The 18,388-nt window shown below is 29.3% G+C and overlaps 5 protein-coding genes across 7 annotated transcripts; 4 read left to right on the forward strand and 1 right to left on the reverse strand.

Annotated features, from left to right (window-relative positions):
* The first annotated feature begins 190 nt into the window (after nucleotides 1-190).
* LOC128883735 (enhancer of rudimentary homolog) lies at nucleotides 191-1,360 on the forward strand. Its single transcript, XM_054136409.1, has 3 exons — nucleotides 191-340; nucleotides 827-914; nucleotides 994-1,360. Exons 1-3 carry the CDS (start codon nucleotides 338-340, stop codon nucleotides 1,212-1,214), a joined length of 312 nt encoding a protein of 103 aa, XP_053992384.1. The 5' UTR covers nucleotides 191-337; the 3' UTR covers nucleotides 1,215-1,360.
* Nucleotides 1,361-2,507: 1,147 nt separating this feature from the next.
* On the forward strand, nucleotides 2,508-6,980 carry LOC128883654 (phospholipase DDHD1-like). Of its 2 annotated transcripts, none has more exons than XM_054136238.1 (10): nucleotides 2,508-2,648; nucleotides 3,124-3,438; nucleotides 3,547-3,711; nucleotides 3,790-3,918; nucleotides 4,008-4,149; nucleotides 4,234-4,340; nucleotides 4,413-4,726; nucleotides 4,870-5,155; nucleotides 5,233-5,367; nucleotides 5,442-6,980. In XM_054136238.1, exons 1-10 carry the CDS (start codon nucleotides 2,582-2,584, stop codon nucleotides 5,585-5,587), a joined length of 1,806 nt encoding a protein of 601 aa, XP_053992213.1. In that variant the 5' UTR covers nucleotides 2,508-2,581; the 3' UTR covers nucleotides 5,588-6,980. The 2 variants fall into 2 exon arrangements, with proteins under 2 accessions (XP_053992213.1, XP_053992223.1); XM_054136248.1 differs by having other exon boundaries at nucleotides 5,236-5,367.
* A 1,708-nt stretch (nucleotides 6,981-8,688) lies between these two features.
* On the forward strand, nucleotides 8,689-11,446 carry LOC128883687 (regulator of microtubule dynamics protein 1-like). The gene is made up of 6 exons (XM_054136315.1): nucleotides 8,689-8,971; nucleotides 9,070-9,252; nucleotides 9,326-9,511; nucleotides 9,775-9,989; nucleotides 10,055-10,293; nucleotides 10,380-11,446. Exons 2-6 carry the CDS (start codon nucleotides 9,074-9,076, stop codon nucleotides 10,641-10,643), a joined length of 1,083 nt encoding a protein of 360 aa, XP_053992290.1. The 5' UTR covers nucleotides 8,689-8,971; nucleotides 9,070-9,073; the 3' UTR covers nucleotides 10,644-11,446.
* Nucleotides 11,447-11,713: 267 nt separating this feature from the next.
* On the forward strand, nucleotides 11,714-15,647 carry LOC128883675 (lysocardiolipin acyltransferase 1-like). 2 transcript variants are annotated; one of them, XM_054136293.1, is made up of 5 exons: nucleotides 11,714-11,864; nucleotides 12,038-12,226; nucleotides 12,307-12,514; nucleotides 12,618-13,238; nucleotides 13,317-15,647. In XM_054136293.1, exons 2-5 carry the CDS (start codon nucleotides 12,059-12,061, stop codon nucleotides 13,481-13,483), a joined length of 1,164 nt encoding a protein of 387 aa, XP_053992268.1. In that variant the 5' UTR covers nucleotides 11,714-11,864; nucleotides 12,038-12,058; the 3' UTR covers nucleotides 13,484-15,647. The 2 variants fall into 2 exon arrangements, with proteins under 2 accessions (XP_053992268.1, XP_053992278.1); XM_054136303.1 differs by having other exon boundaries at nucleotides 11,715-11,864; nucleotides 12,672-13,238.
* LOC128883645 (ribosomal RNA processing protein 1 homolog) lies at nucleotides 15,552-18,350 on the reverse strand. The gene is made up of 6 exons (XM_054136225.1): nucleotides 17,920-18,350; nucleotides 17,610-17,833; nucleotides 17,354-17,524; nucleotides 17,087-17,269; nucleotides 16,757-17,028; nucleotides 15,552-16,684 (listed from the first exon to the last, which is right to left on the reverse strand). Exons 1-6 carry the CDS (start codon nucleotides 18,161-18,163, stop codon nucleotides 15,793-15,795), a joined length of 1,986 nt encoding a protein of 661 aa, XP_053992200.1. The 5' UTR covers nucleotides 18,164-18,350; the 3' UTR covers nucleotides 15,552-15,792.
* Between the last annotated feature and the right edge of the window lie 38 nt (nucleotides 18,351-18,388).

Consider the following 18,388-nt stretch of genomic DNA (forward strand, 5'->3'; position numbering starts at 1 on the left):
TAAATAGCCCTGTTTGAACGCTCCTGTCGTAACACGTGATTCTGTTTAATCCCACTTTATCTTTAACGTGGACAGAAAGTAATGAATTATTTTCAAAGTAGGAGCACACTTGAAGCCTGTGTTTGTTCACTGCTATTAGCATTTAGCTATCATAACTGGGATCTGTAGTTTTGCACAGGTGCTTTTCTCACCGATGCCAATAACATGCGAAAAATTTGTTGGATGATCACCAATCTAATCTAACGGCGAGCACAGGCTGTGCTTAGTGCAGCTAACTTCGTTGATTAAACGAGAACTGGCGTTTCTACGTAGCTACAGCCATTGGCTAGCCGCAAAAATGGTAATTGTACTTTTGTTTTGATTACATCTGGGACATGCTTGACATTTGATATTTGTTTATCTAGAATCTAGCATTAGCATAATTGTAATCAAGTTTTCTTGCAATTCTATTATATATATTTATAATTGACGATTTATTTCCGAATGAATTTCAACTTTCTGGAATGTTTACATCCAACTTTATGTTGTGATAATTTCACGTCAAAATGCACATGTACAGTTTTCTTACGTTGATGAAAGAAAACTTTAAACATTTAACTTTAAAATATCAGCAATAGCGTCGGTTGAATCATTTTCTTCCTGTTTTATGTTATAGTCAAATTTATGAAATACGTATAACCAATAAAATTACGTGGATATTGTATTTGCTAATTGTATCTGTTACATGTGCTTCAAAGTAAAGTGAAGTGTATTAGTGACAAAGTTTATTTCATTTTATGAAAAATATACCAAAAAGCTAAGTGTAATATTTATTTTTTATTTTCAGTCTCACACAATATTACTTGTTCAACCAGGAAATAGACCTGAAACACGAACTTATTCTGATTATGAAAGTGTTAATGAATGTATGGAAGGTAACAGTGTTTTATATTAACTATAATTTGTAATAATGTACATTATATTAATGTTTATAATAATTTTTTTTAAATACAGGAGTATGCAAAATTTACGAGGAACATTTAAAGAGGAGAAATCCTAATACTCCAACTATAACATATGATATTAGTCAGCTGTTTGACTTTATAGATCAACTCACAGATTTGTCATGCCTTGTTTATCAAAAATCTACAAATACATATGCTCCATACAACAAGGATTGGATTAAAGAGAAAATATATGTTTTATTACGCAGAGCAGCAGGACATAGCGAATAATTAATGGATAGAGATAGACATATACTTTTATGTATAAGACAAATTAATCTTAAGTCAAAGTCTATATTACCATTTGTAATAATAAATATATAACCTAAAAAGAAATGATAGTTACACTCCTGTTATAGTCTAATCCTTCCCTTAATGTTTTCTGTTTAAGTGTTATGTAGTTCCTAATTTTACACGTATATTTATAATAAAAAAATTACTTGATTCATAATTTTGTGTATAACGATTGATACATCTTTATATAATTAAGTGTACATTTTTAATGAATATATATACTCTCGAATATATTTCAATTATAAACAATATATTTTGTAGAAATATCATTTGTATTTCCATTATTCAACGAGTCAAAAACGTTTATTATTAATATTTACGAACAAATGTATAATCGATTCCATTTCGTATTCAAATAAATTTCTAAATGAAAAGCCTGTCCAAAAACATTACGTTGACTACTAAAACGGAAATACGTTTTTTTTTAAACAAATTTCATGAGAAAATCGATGACGAAGTACATTAAAATTAATATCAAATTAGGTATAACGAAAAGTAAACAAAGCGCGCAATCTACACAGTCCCCTTGTGAAACACATTCACTTGTAGAAATCGAACGTTAGATTTGAACTGACACAAACTCTATGATAAATTGGTCACATTGCATAAAAAGACTCTTGCACCACAAGGTCACGTTACATTCTACAAATCGGTCTTACATGATTCATATAAATTAGGATTATGACGTGTATGATCACCTATCAATACATGTGCCTACCGCGTACATTACACACAATCTATGTACACACAGTTGTATATAGAATTATAAAAGCGCGTAAATTGTATGTACGTACATATCACCATACTGTTTTACGTATTGCGTTTGTGCATCAGCTGTTTACCAATGAATACAGCAGTTATGTACTGATACACGAGAATAGGAACAACGTTGTATGAGATAGTGTGGTGCGAACAGTATGTTGTCGAAGGAATAGTTTTAGGTATATCAGTTTTTAGATAACATTCAACGTTAGATAGCAGAGAACGAGTTCTGTTCGTCAAGTCGATTCGCAAAATATGAAGTCGTGTTAAATGCAGTAGTTTATTGCAGATATTCGATTAGAGATAACACTATCCGAATCGTCATTTATAAACAAGAATATTTTGCACTGACACACGAGTTTAATATCGCAATAAATTTGTATCGATGACAAGTATTCGACTGTGTCTAGCACTAATTCTTACGCTGACCATCGTTTTTAATGGACATCCGTTGTCACCGAGTAATTAAGCGATTGGTGATTTCTTTTGTAAACCACAGAATCTAATAGGTATTCAGTGATAATTACGTATAGTCGACAGAAATGTCTAACACTACAACCGACGTTGATCCATTCAGCGAAACACCTATGGAATTACAAGATTGCGAAGGTAAAATTACAAATACGCTTTTAAATTGTCATTAAAAACAATCTAAACACCATTTGTACATGAATTGAGAGAACTTCTTTTAGGTAGTTCTTTGTTCAAACTAATTTTGACTCTGTAAGAAGCAGGCCGTATGCTTAAAATACTCGTAATATATGTATATATGTTACATTGCAGTCAATATGTAAAAAGCGTTTGATTGTATGAGTATTACGCAAAACGGCTACGAATGAAATGTTTATGAAGTATTACTAATATGTAACACAAATTAATTAAATTCGCGCGAATTTCAAAGCGATTTAGAGATCTCATATAAGAAATCATTACAGATAAAACAATTATTTTTATAAGTCGTTATATAACACCATTCATTTAATATTATTATTCGGTATGATATATAATTTGTATAGAAGTATATTGTAAACATACATACATAATTTCTTGTTCTTACATTAATTTTAATCTTTGATATTTAAAGGAATTGCAGAAGTTACCACAGAACAGAATTTAAAGGAAGAAACAAAAACTGTAACAAATGAATTAACATATGCAGAACCTTTAACACCAGAGCAAGTACGCTGGTTTTACAGAGACGGTGTAGACAAAAGATGGGTAGAATTTTGTGGATACGATAGCTTAAGAATTGAGAATGCTTGGCAAAATTATCAAAGTTTGCTTAGCAAAAATGATGACATACCTAATAAAGTTCTTCCTATTGAAAAAATTGTAGTTAAAGGTGGAATGTATGATGTGGAAATTGATAAAATGAAATGTATTTCTATATACTGCCCAGGTACAATATATTTTCTATTAAAAGTTCTTTATTTTGTAAATAAATTTTGGATCTATATATGATTAAATATAACATAAATATATTAATAAACATTTATTTCATAAAAAGGTGATGAATGGGAAATTATGAGAGGTACTTGGTATTATGATGGTAGTTGGATACCTTTAGAACTAGAACACTCCAAAGTCATTGAAGAAGTTCATCTCAATTTATTCCAAAAACAACCAGGCAAATCCACTTTAACATGCGATACACCATCTCACTCTTACAAAAGTATACATTCTTTGGAATTTCTAGATTATTTTTAATCGTTTCTTATCGTGTATAATTATAATTATATTTTTATTTCAGTACTACACACCGAACATTTTTCTGAGTTTCATGTTGATTGGCATAATATACAGGATGTGATATTATATAGCGAATATAGACATAGTAAATTAATGCGTAGCGTTACATCAAAGCTGGGCTTTGCCAAAAGTAAGAGATTTTTACTTTTTTCTAATGACAACAATAAAATGAGAATGCATTGAATTGTTTGCTACAAATATTTATAATTAATATTTCAGCCACAGGTTACCAGTTAAGAAGGGGTTACAAAACTGCTGCGGTAATGGAAGACAAACCTCATGACATTGATCATATAGTATTTGTAGTACATGGAATTGGTCAAAAAAGGGACACTGGAAAAATTATACGCAACACGACATCGTATGTAGAAAATAAATCTATAATTACACATGAATGTACAAGTCATCATATAAAACTAATGTATTACATTTGACATTTAAACAGGTTTAGAGATTGCGTAGATTGGCTGAAACAAAAATATTTTCCTAATTCCAATTATAGAGTAGAATTCTTTCCCGTTGAATGGCGGTCATCGTTAAAACTTGACGGCGGTAAGAAATTATTTTATTTTATTTCGAGAAATGTGTTTTTCCAATTTTTTTTATAAATAAATATTCTTTTAGATATAGTAGAAGCTATTACACCTTATAGCGTATTAAGTATACGCCATTTATTAAATACATCGGCAATGGATATTCTCTACTATACAAGTCCTCTTTACGGCGGGGAAGTAAGGGCTGGTTTACAAAAAGAATTGAATAGATTATACTTTATGTTTGCTAGTCGACATCCCGGTTGGAAAGGAAAGGTTTCAATTTTAGCGCATTCTCTAGGATGTGTAATTGTTTACGACATTGTCACAGGTTGGATGGGTCCGGATACAAGACCTCCATCCCCAGAAACACAGGAAGTATTACTACAACGGTTACAGTTTCCGGTAAGTGTTATTATTTATTATATGTTTTTTCTCGTTGATAGAAGATATTAACTTATAAAGTTTACATACTGTATAATAGGTTTGCATTTTTCATAGTGTAGTATTATAAAAACTTCAGTAATAATTATCTTCAATAATTGCAGATTGAAAATTTATTTTGTTTGGGTTCTCCGTTATCTGTATTTCTTGCATTACGTACACGCGCTCCATCCAACAGAACAGATGTGATGCCTCAAGGTTTATGCACAAGGTTCTACAATATATTTCACTGGTCTGATCCTGTAGCTTATAGAATGGAACCACTTCTAGAAAGAGGATATAGTAAAATTGAACCAGTTCTTATTCCACCTTACGGAGGAGTCGAGCGTCAGCAGATGGAACAGTCTCCTTCGACGATAAATAGCGCTGACCAAGCGTTTCCTCCTACAGGTACGATAAGTATCCTTTACTTTCGGAATGGTAATTCTTTGTAAATTCAATAGAAATATTCTTAACATATGTTGCAGTAGAGAACGATGAAAGGGATGAAAGTCCAGATATCTCTAGCCGCGCTTCGGATAAAGGCTGGAGCCTTTGGGGTTTAGTGCGGGCGGGGTGGAATGCTAAAGAAGATGCTTCTATACCGCTTCAACCCGGTCAAGGTGTAATTTTGAATATATATTGAACAATATTGAAATGTATATAAACAAAACGATAATCAAATAAAATATTTTAGAATTAGCGCAGCGGTGGGATTATGTACTTCGAGCAAGTTTGGGGCGGAATTATCTCTACACGGTAGCAGCGCATACAACATATTGGAGTAACTATGACGTAGCCTACTTTGTGCTGACGAGACTCTTCCCAACATTAGAAACGTGATGTTGGTTTGTACATTTAGTATTGTATTTAAATAGATTTTATTGAAATTTACTAGTCCACTGTAGGCCTTCGAGATCTAATTGAAAGTAGGCCTACCACCAAAACAATCTGTGATAATGAAAAATCGATACAATAATGTTATAGATTCTATCTACATTAATCATTTTATATCGCTCGCATAATTTAAGATTAATATGGTCGAGTTTCACGATAAAAAATGAATAAATGTTTTTATATATCTTACGAGGTAGTTTGTTCGCGTTTATTAAATTCAAATAATTATGTAAACAATTACACGAGTAGTCACACACTTTCATTTATTCGCACCGTGTTTATCGTCTAAAAGACCGATTTTATAACTTATGTTAAACACGATAAATATAGTTTATGTAAAATGTTTACTTAAATGCCTCACTAAGTAATTACCATAAATATCGAACAATGTAGCTATAATATAAAAACTGTTTTGTATTAGACAATTTATATTATTAAGAAATTGTTATTTCTTATCCCTGTTATATATTGAGATAGACAAATAATATTAACTTTTCATGTTCAACGAATAGCTTTAATATAACATATTACTATTGTGCTTAAAAAAAGTGCTAAAAATATTTCAGTTATCATATCGTAATTAATAATTATAAATAGTTCGTATTACGATGAAGTTTCGTAATATTACTTTACGTTGAGAGGTGCAAGTTTCAGCTAACACTTTTTACAATGCAAAAAGAGTATTAATCTTTTTTATAATATTATATGTTTGATCACATTTACACAAACTTAATAAATTGATTTTTTATAGACTAAGAAAAAATAGAATACATGTATTTGGTAGAATGCAATTTTATATACATTACCAAAACTCAAGATTCATATTATACGTAAAATTATCATCGTTACCACTTACAATTATCTATAGATGAAACCTATAGACATTATTTGTTTGTCACTGGTTGTAATATTTTTGAAGAAAGAAACAACTTGTAATGCTTTAGATGGGATTCCTGGTATAAAGAATTAGTTCTTTTTTTCTTGCTTTACTTTAAAGTACAAAGTGAAACTCGCCCCATATTTTGAAAGTTTACTTAAGATAATATAAAAAGAAACTTGATTAATTAAATTGGCCAAGAATTTTGCACAAAACAAACAAATTGACATTAACATTTGTTGAATTGCATTCATACCTTCATTGCTTCTAATAAGAAAAAAACATGTTTACAATTATTTGTTAATACCTGTTAAATGGTAAATGTTTCAGTTACAATAGCATAACGTTAACATTGTACTGTATTAATACTAACCGTAGTGTAAATCAATAGTGTTATTGTAATAACATTTGTAAATGTATTATAATAATTTTTGTTATAAATTGTCATATACTGTCATATGTCATGACTGTGTTCACAATACGTCTAAATTTTGACCATAAGTTTCTAGAAAATTTAATAAATGCACTGCTTAATAATGGTTATGTAACAATAAGTTTTCAAGAGCTTTGTCCACAAACACAATTTGGTAGAACGACAATAATATTAAAGAACTAAAAGGATTAATATCATATCAAATTTTAGAAGATAGAATTCATAATAGGCTTGTAGGAACTACATTAATTACTGTCCAGATGATTAATATTATATTCTCAATTAAACATACAAATTAAAAGAAAAATATTAATAACGAAATATATTCTCGCTAATATATTAATAAATTCTTGAATTCAGCTTTTCAACAAAGTACTTAATAATAGTATACAATACAGTAAACTTCTATTAAATCCTACATTCATAAAGATATAAATAATAAACATGTATTTTCTAAAAATTAAAAATATATTCTATATATTCCTACATGCCTGAATTTAAGTAATTAAATATTTTAGCAATGCTTTTTTCTAAATAGTATATTTTATCGATTTTAAAAATATATGTATATACATACATACATATGTTTCACAGGATTTCGACTATTTCATGGTCAAATTCTATGTAGGTGACTAATTTTATTTGTATAGTTTATTCAATGCAATTTCTTATGTAACTACGTATAATACATGATTTAGATAGTGTTAAAAAATATGATTAAAACGAATTTCATGGAAATAATACGACATACCCGTACTTCTTATAGTTTCGTTATAATAAATACGATTCTACTAATCTGAAGATAGGTATACATATTTTAAATTATATACTATAGTGAAAATATTAAAGTTTTCTGGTGCCATTTTATAAACAAAATTTATGTACTTTATATGCATAATTCTAGGTACATATGTTTTTTTAATGTAACTTTATGTATCATAAGCAATTGTTCAAATAAAAACACATGCTTTAATTTAATATGTATTTATCTATGTCTATCGTATAAAAACTTGTCAGCCTTATATAAAAAAAATTCAAAAATTCAAACCGCTCAAGTTTGTAGTGAAATAGATCCTTCCTCATATCGCTAGATGGCGCCACTGATACAGAATCTCTCTCTCTCTCTCTCTCTCTCTCTCTCTCTCTCTCTCTCTCTCTCAAAACAAATGGAATAAAATCCTGATCAGAAGGAACATAGTTTTGCTTGCGTATAAAAATAAATAAATGCATTTAATATAATGTTTTACAATTCAACATTTTTTTTATAAATTTGTTTAAATTTCTTACGAACTTACACATCTTATTTTGCTTTTTGCAAGAAGATTTTGTACGATTATTAACCCTTTGTAGGATAATCAAATTCTTTCATGATATATTACTACAATAAATAATTGTATAAGTACATCGTTGTATCACTTGCTAACAGGTGATTTATATGAACGAAGTAAATCTCAATTGAATTTAGAATAGCGAAAATGTAATTTGCTATTAATGATATGTATCCAACACCTAAGCATTTCATTGCTATGCTCTTTATGTAAAGTTTTTTGTAGTATATACTTATGATTTGTGTATTATATAATTTTATACTTTGAACTTATAAAAACGTATTTTACGATTAATAAATATGGTCAAACAATGGAGGTTACGATTAATACTGTATATAAACTGTTTTATATTTTCTGAATCTAGTCTGTCAGCTTGGTCTTGATCAGTTTATCCTCTTTCAATTGCCGGCATGCATCTGTATACATATATATATATATATGTGTGGATTGTATGACGCGTGGTTAACGTATTTTTTACGAAAAAAAGATCATCAATTTCTTTGTTATTGACGAATTATAAAGAAATACCGTTTAAATTTTACTAAAATGATAAAATACTTACGTTACACACGTAGTTGTCATGACATCCGTGAATAATGAATGTGCAAAATTTATGCATCTTGTACACGATTTATAAAGAAAAATACCGAAAATAACGGTGTATTGATATAATTACATCATCTTAATTGTAGGTTCGTAACTTTTCTCTCATTAATGTGTATATAACGAGGGAGTAATCATATTAGATCATTTTTTGTATACATTTTGTTGACGTATGCTATGTTTACAGCATAATGAATCATATAAATTTAATTGCTACTACCATTGGTGTAACAGTTGGTGTCGTAGGTGCAGCTAGCATTTTTATTTATCATTACATGTTGAATAATCAACAACATAGTACAGGAAGTACTAGTTTAGATGACGCACATAAAAGGATTGCTGAATTGCAAGCAGAATTGGAAGCATTAAGGTAATAATTTATTATATTAAATGTTTATCTATATATGAAAAAATAGTTATAGTATCTTTTGTATTTTTCAAAGGTTACAGCAGAGTCAACAAAAGAAGAAACGAAAAATTTCACGAAGATTTGTTTCTAATGATAGTACTTACACTGTAACAGATGAGACCGATACAGATGCTTTTTCAACAGCAGATACAGAAATTGGAGACGACGAGTTCTATGACTGTTCTGATAGCGAAAGTGTTATCGCTGAAAACGAGATAAGGTTAGTTTTAAAAATGTAAATATATTTAATGTAAATGTGTTAAACTTATATAAATAACACGGACGAGAATTTGTAATTTATTCTAGTACAACTGTGAATCTGCTTCCTGAAGAAACATCTTAAGAATATTCCAGTTATACTTTTTAATTCGTTATTTAAGTGTAATTACTTGTAATAATTTGGAAAATTAGAGTTTGATCATTTTCGGAAGTAAAGTTATTCAAAAAGTGTAGAAGGAAGAGATTATATGTTCAGTAATACAGGATCTCAGACGAGTCGAACCACCTGGATTTAATACTTAAGGAGGTTGATGAAGCTGCAAATGGAGATTTTGATATTGAGACTTACTCTAAATTACAAACTCTGGTAAACTTACACCAAGACAATGTAGAGGTAATATGGAGGTTTGCAAGGGCTTGTTATTATCACGCAGAAGCTACAGCTGATAAAAGTATTAGAAGGACGATACTTCTTGAAGGTCTAGTATTAGAAATACATGAATATTATAGCATAACAGAAATTAAAATTGTCTTGTTATTACAGGAATTGGACATTGTGAAAGAATTATTGAAATTCCAAATGCAGAGTTGTTTAAATGGTATGCTATACTCCTAGGATTAAATGGAGATTACTTGGCAACTGCAGACAAAATAAAAAACGGTGATCGTTTTAAGAATTATATTATAAAGGCCATAGAGATACAGCCAGATGACTGTGAATTGCATTATCTCCTTGGTAGATTTAAATATGAGATAGCCAATTTAAGTTGGTTTGAAAGAAAGGTAAAATATTAAATAGTTCTACTGTGTTTAGAACGTAGAAAGAGTAATCTTTGAATACTCTTAAAATTGTCTTTTAACTTTCGTAGGTGGCATCAACATTGTTTTCTGAAATTCCAAGTGCTTCACACGATGAAGCACTCGCTTGTTTTGATACAGCAATAAGACTGGGAAAAAGATCTCTGCAAATTGATTTGTTTATCAGCAAATGTTATATCGCTTTAAAACAATATTCGCGCGCAGTTAATTCTTTAAAGGGAATATTGGATCAACCGGTAGTGGCAGCTGGAGATGAGAAAGTACATGCGGAAGCAAGTACACTTCTCAACAAATATTCAGGATATATTTCATAGCAAACAATAGCGTATTTGTACATCCGATCCGTATTTAATAATCATCATCCTATTCTGATATATACATATATAAAAATAAAAAGCCTATCCTATAGACCAATATAAACGATAACATTAAATATTTCTTAATGAACAATTATATAGTATGGGAGGGAGGTAATAAGAAACAGCAGGTATTATGAATCTTTTATCTTAATTGAAGTTTTGTGAAAGAATGTATCTTGTAAAGATCACATAGAAGCGTGCATGATAGCGGTACGAAGTTTCATAAATGACTAGGAATATGTACTTTGTTTGTACATCTTAGCAGATAATATTTTGTATGTGCATATACATTAATTGAGGCTACTGGGTTCAGTTATTTTTATAGAATTTATTATTGTTGATCTTTATTCTGTACAATTTCTAAGTAATACAATATATAGAAGAATACATTTTTGTAGAATTAAATTCCAATGAATTTAAAATATAATGTAAAATACGAATAATTTCGGTCTTAAGGTGAAGATACTCTTTACCTAATGTACCTGTTAAAATTGCAATTAAAATATAATTTTATTTTGTTGTTATCTGTACAATTTAATTTAATACGCGATGATTTCTGTAATAGTAATTAAGAAATAGATTCTATTTTGCTCAAAACATGCCAACAGGAAAAGACAGGTTTATAAAACTGCTGATAGGTGTTTTATGACTTAGTTAAGTTATTCCATTATTCATTTCAATATATATTTCCTTATATATTTTATAACTTTTATTATCAAAACTAAAACTGTAATTGAAAAGAAAAATGAAATACAAGATTCTCACTATAAGTATTTACTATTATTTCGAATCTTTTAACACATTTAAACAATGACCACGGAATGAAACTGGATATCTCTGATGCAATATAAACTGGTAATAACATTATTTCGTGATATAATAATTTATACATTCTTGTTGCAATATTTTTAACTTTATATTTTTGTTATAACACTTGAATGAAAATTATATTTTGTAGATAATTATGAAGTTTCTCCCTGTTTTAGCAGATCAATAATGGTCCAATACAGCATCCCAGTACTCTGTGGATACTGGGTAGAGAATGGGGAGAAAGGGGTGAAACACAGTGAAGCCCCTGTAGTAAGATAGAAGAGAAGCCAGAGAAAACATTTCAGAAAGAAGTAGTTAGCATTGAAAGCTTGTAAAAAGTGGTTCAATCAGAATACACATGATAAGGTAAATTCCAGCATTAAAAATATAATTATAGCTATAGTATTTTTTATTCTTTAAATTCATTCACATTAATGTTAAACATAATTTGTAATTTGTTTTTCTTAATTTCTGTGAATCTGTCAATGTATGTATTTTTCCTTAATGTGATTAAATGTTTTATTCTTAATTTTTCTCAGATATCTAAAATACACTTTGAGATGCGTGGACTTTTACGAGGCACTTTATATTGTGGACTATGGTATGGCAGTGTAATGGCTGGCTTTTTATTTATTGCTTGTCCTATGTTACCACTGTTATTCTTCAGTCCTCCGTTATTTCGAAAATGTAACGACCTCTTATTTTCCTGCTGGGAACTTTATTCCACAGTAAGTAAAAGATACTGCATTTTCATGCCTGCTTTTATAATTATTACATATATAAGTTAACAGTCATATAAATGTTTTAGGCTCTTTTAAAAGTGTTTGGTGTAAAAATTTTGGTATCAGGAGACCATATATCTCCAACTGAATCTGCTATACTTGTAATGAATCACAGAACACGAGTAGATTGGAATTTTTTGTGGGCTGCTATGTACCAGGCATGCTTACCCAGTATAGCAACTCATAGATTAAAATTTGTTTTAAAAGATCCTATTCGACACATTCCTGGTCCAGGTAATACAAAACATATAATTAAATGCATTTTTCACGTATAGTATTAAAGTGTTAGTATGTATTATTTATTTTGTTCCTTGTTTTTTTTTTTTAAATAAAAAAGAGCATACATCCCATGAAACGATATTGGAGATTTTAAAGAACTATTGTATAACAGGATGGATAATGCAAATGAATGGCTTCCTTTATATAACACGACGCTGGGAAGAAGATCAGAGTCGCCTATCGCGTACCCTTGATTATTTAGTAGCACTGGATAGACGGTCACAATTACTTATATTTCCAGAGGGTACCGATCTCACAAAAAATAGTAAAGAAAAATCAGACAGATACGCTTTGCAACATAAGCTACCACAATATTCGTTTACTCTTCATCCAAAAACAACAGGGTTCAGTTATTTAGTTCAACATCTTCAACAAGCAAACTACGTTGACGCTGTTTACGACTTAACGATCGCGTATCCTGATTATGTTCCGCAATCTGAACTAGATTTAATCAAAGGTAAATTACCAAATGAAGTACATTTTCATATTAAACGAATACCCTCGGCGAACATGCCAAGGCATGATTCGACATTAAGACGATGGTTGGAAAAAAGATGGTTCGATAAAGAAGAAGTTTTAAAACAATTTTATGACAAGAAATCATTTTCTGCTGATATCTGGCCTTTGACAAAACAATTTCCTTTGCAAGTCGCGCTATATTTTTGGAGCATTTTAACAGGTGACGCTTGATTATATTTCGAAATTTATTCCGATTTATTTTTGATAATGTTCTCTTCAAGAAACTTGTTTATTTCAGGTGCTGCAGTTCTTTTGCTTATTGTTTCACCGTTATTCCAATTATGGACATTTGTTCTATCATCTTTCTTTGTTGCATTATCATTTTTCAGTACTGGTTTTAATCAGGTTGAAACTGGATGGTATTGGTGTTGGAAAACTCACTTCCTTAAACAAAAACGTAGTTAATAAGATTTTCGTAAGTGGTATTTATTTCTTTAATGTCATTATAAATGTATTTAAAATTCAAAAATATTCATTATATTTATGAATTTTAAATGTAACATAGTTTGTCTAGTCTTTAAATGTAAGTAGGGATTTTCAATTTTAACAATTTTCGGTATCACGAAAAATAACATTTAAATTAGAAATCGTAAGTGGTATGGCAAGAATTTAAATCAGAAAATAGTGACACTTGGGAACACTTATTTTATAAAGTAAAAAGTATTATACAAAACTAAATGAGTTAATATAAAAGAAAAATTGATCTTCAATATTGACTGAATGCTTTATATTCTCTTAATATAATAACGATACTAGTTCAAAATTATAAAACAAAGAATTTTATATAGTACGTGAACTGGAAAGAATAACGGAACTGCAAAAATTATAGTGGATTTCTTTTAACATTGTAACAAACATTAACCTTCTGTAGATTACCCTTCTTTTATAGAAATTTTACATTTTGGATTTCTAGTTACAGTGAAGAATTATATATACTGTAACAATAATTTTTTTTGCCTGAGGAATTATTGATGTAACTACAATTTGCTACTATATACTTTTTAACAGTATAAGTGCATTGTATATTCTTATTTTACATATATATGTATTGTGAACTACGGAGGGTTAAAATTAAAATCAAATTAACAAATTTTTTAAAGAAAAATATTTTGCTAACTCAGATTTTATGAGGTGTTATCCTCTTAATACGTTCAGTATTAATACTTATACAGTGTGTGTTTCCATATTATCGATATATTTTTTCAGAATCAATCTAATAAAGGAGCATATTAAAAAAAAATTTCTGTTGCAGTAAACTAGAGTCGATATTAAATTCAATTTAGAGACTATACATAAATGAACGATAAGGTGTTGTTAGGGATTTTGATATATAAACATTTTTCGTTACTTTAATAAGTAAAATCGATTCTGAAAATATCTTCCAGTAATTTGAAAACATCTTGAGTGTAAAGCTCGTATATGAAATTTTATGTAAAAGTAGTTACTTTATACAGATTTAAATGATATTGGTAAGACTATAAACATAACATTAGAATTTTATTCAACAGAATTGATTTAATGCCAGGAGAAGACATTTTTAAATTGAATATATTACAATAGTACCTTATACCTATAAGATCGTGTTGTACAAATATCTGTGAGAGTTTACTGTTCAAAATATTATAATACTTTTTATTCAATGTAGTTAGTATTATGATGGATTTTAGAAAAAGGGTTCTTGCTGTGTTCTAATAGTAGAATACAATAACACAACTAAAAAATGTGTTGGTAGAATCTAAACTGTTTGTAAATGTGTACGTTCCAATCGGAAAATGATACTTTCTTTAGATATGTATAAAATATAGACTATTTTGAACATTTTCCAAAGAAGGAAACGAGACAAACATGTCGGCAAACTTCAGATTTATTTGAAGCCTAGGGTTTTGCTCATCACTAAATACAGTAGCCATCTATTTTAATTTATGGAATTACGATTTTACATTTTGAATTTTTTTCAAAATTCACAGTGTAATTAGTGCCTCATTATCTCATATTCTGAAGTATAAATGTACATACATACTCGTTTAATAAAATTGTTTTGCAAGAAATTACAAGTTTCCGTAAAAGATAAAGTATGAGATAGTTACGCACTTACAATGTTAGGTAATTTAAAAACTTTACAATCTTTTATTTATTAAATAAGTCAACATTTGACGAACAACTTTACAATGCTCCCTATGTAACAAAGTATTATAACCCGAAAAATGCTTTAAACAGAAGCAAAATGTACGTAAAGTGTATAAACGGAACGTGTAGGACGAGATATAATTTTAGATAATTTGGTTTTTATTAGTAGCTGAAAATCTATTTTTCTATAGTTGGTAAAAAAGTTATAAACGTAAGTAAAAGTGAATTCATGTGCCAAAGAAATATGTGTATTAGTGTATGTTCTAAAGAAGTGTCGATTAAAAATATTTGTGGTTCTCAATTAATATAAGAGTTCTACTTCTATTAATTTCCAGAAAAATAAATGTAAATAAAAAAAAGTAATTAAATCATTTCGATGTATTCCATGCTGTGACTAATGTAGAATTTTATCATTGTATAAATGTTATATAGTTATATACAATATTGTATAGATCGAATAGCATCATGTGAATAAATACTGTGGATAAACGTAAACATCTATAAAACTTATATTTTGACAGTATTTTAAAACTATTTATTTTGAAAGTAGTTACATAACTTCATTATTGGGGTACCAAGTATTCCAATTAATATTTCTTTTTATAAAATGGATTAATTGGACTAGGTATCGGACTTGCTTTCAGTACACCTACTAGCGGCTTCCTGTTTGCGTCAAATGGAATAGATGGACTTTTTCGAAGTTGTAAAATGTATTCAGATGTATGTTGAGCAGTATTACGTTGAAGTGCTATTTTCACTCGCTTTTTCGCATTCAAGTTAGTATTTACTTTACGATGCTCTTTCAAACTAATTTTTTCATTCTTCCATTTCTTTAACGCGGGAAGCAACCACGTTGGTTGTTCACTGATGGTGTTACTCTTTTCAAGTTTCTCAACAATTTTTACATGCGGTTCTTTCTTTTCATCGTTCAATGACGTACGTATCGATGAAGTATTTATATTATCGGAAACATCCCATTTGCCACAAACGTTGATATTTGTCATCTTTTTTTTTTTAACTGGTGTATCAACGTTTAATGTATTTACAGAGATGGTTTTGTTTTTTTTAAATTTCGTCTTTTTACTTCTCTTAGTTGAAAGCGAGGGTTCTTTTTTTAATTTACAATTATCATTTTTTACATCTATTTTACAACTACCGCGAACTTCTTCCTTTGATTTAAATTTTTTTTTTTTTAAACGATTCTTCTTCATATTTTCAATTGTATCTATTTGCGATATGGTATTTTCGTCGCTAATATTTTCAGAACAGTTTCCATTAGGATCGTTGCTTTCGTCTTTCGTGAATTGGCCGTTTTTCTTTTTTTTACGTTTTCTTTGCGGTGCATCTGAATATAATTCTTCTTCAAATTCCAGAAGACGCTTTGCCGCTAATTTTGTATCTGTATTCTTCTTCTGCGTAATTGGAATTCTTATTTCTTTAATACCAAGCGGCATTTTACCTTCCGATAGTTCTGTAAATCTACATATGCAATTTATTAAAAATAAATAAATTATATTCGATATATACGAAAATTATGCAATCATTACTTACTCCCTGATGAAGCAATTAAGTTGCCTACGCGATTTTGTCGTTGACAAGGGATGAAATTTATACTGAACTAATAGCGCAACGATTTGTTTAGCATTTAAAGGTATTTGTGGTAATTCAACATTTACTCTTCCAGCTCTTGGATCCAATAGTTTCTCTGCATCATGTTTCATTTGATTTTGAAGTAACTTTTCTTCTTCATCATTATCTTCCATTTCTCCATCTGACACTTCAACTTTTTCCATAGCATCAATGGAACCAGCAGGAAACCCAGCCTATGAATAAATTGACATTATCTGTTTGTCTTTTAAATAATTTAACATTAATACTCACAGATTTCCAAGCTTGAAATTTTTCCATGTAATCCATACCAATATCCGATTGCATGATTAAATATCTAAAAATATGTCTTGTAACATGTTTAATTTGTCTTTCATCATCCATGATTATTAAATATGAAACAAATGGTTTTATAAGTTCTGTGACTACATCTTCTGATATGACTCCATCACTGATCTACAAAGACAATACTCAATGTAGAATTCCAAGATTAAATTACAATAAGTACTCTTATGAATATTACTTTCACAAATAATATACCTTTGAAAGTTCTTCTAAAAACACTTCTGTTAAATGCATGCTAAAACCAAGACATGTCTTTGGGTCTACTAAAAGCGTTTCAAGTATTTCAGAAATGTCTTCTATGAATTCCATATCCCATGAACTTTGTTTACATTTTACAAAAGTTTGACGTATTATTCTTCTAGCTAGCTGTAAACAAATATATATAAGAATATACAATTTCAAGGTGTAACTATGTACAAATTTCACAAGTACAATACATTTTAATTCTTACCATAGAAAATTTGTCTAACCTATATTGATCTATACCAAACCATTCTGTACTTAACGTTTTTAAAGCACAGTAGGTATAAAGTAATACTACATCTTTAGCATTAAAACAATGTACAATTTTACTAATAGATTCTGCTACTTCTTCCTGAATTAAAGGTTTATCTGACATCCACATATAATAAAATAATCCTTTCCATAATCGCATAAAATCTGTGTCTGTAAATGCTAATAACGAAGTATGCTTTAAATGCTTTTGCAAAATAATTATTATAATTTTTATTAATGTTTATTAATGGTATTAATAAACTTACCAAAGGAACTGTTCGAACGAACTGTCAACCATTTCTTTAATTTTTTAAGTATAGTATCTCGAATACGTTTATCATTACTCGATAACAGACGAGCAAATTTAATTTCTTGAGCAATAATTACAGCTTTTCTATCTTTTTTCTTCACTTCGCTTATTGGTTTTTGTTGTTCTTTAATCTTCAACTTTCGTTGCATAGACTTTTGCAGCGGAGCACGTGTGCGCCGTTGAACTTTTTTAACCGCCATTCGTACGAATAACAATCCGTTTTAAATACGCTACTCTTGTTGACAATTTAATTTTGAGTTGTTCATTTACAATTCGTATCTTTTTTTGTATAAACACAAATCACAGTTACACGAGCTTCAAAATCCCATTTAACTTTCGTCGAGAACGTAAACCAGAGAGAGATGCAACTTGGTTTCGTTTACAGCAGTTTACAGTAACGTGAAGTCGTTCCCTGATGGTTCCTG

The sequence above is a fragment of the Hylaeus volcanicus genome, chromosome 1 (assembly GCF_026283585.1).
Source record: "Hylaeus volcanicus isolate JK05 chromosome 1, UHH_iyHylVolc1.0_haploid, whole genome shotgun sequence".
In the NCBI taxonomy this organism is placed as follows: domain Eukaryota; kingdom Metazoa; phylum Arthropoda; class Insecta; order Hymenoptera; family Colletidae; genus Hylaeus; species Hylaeus volcanicus.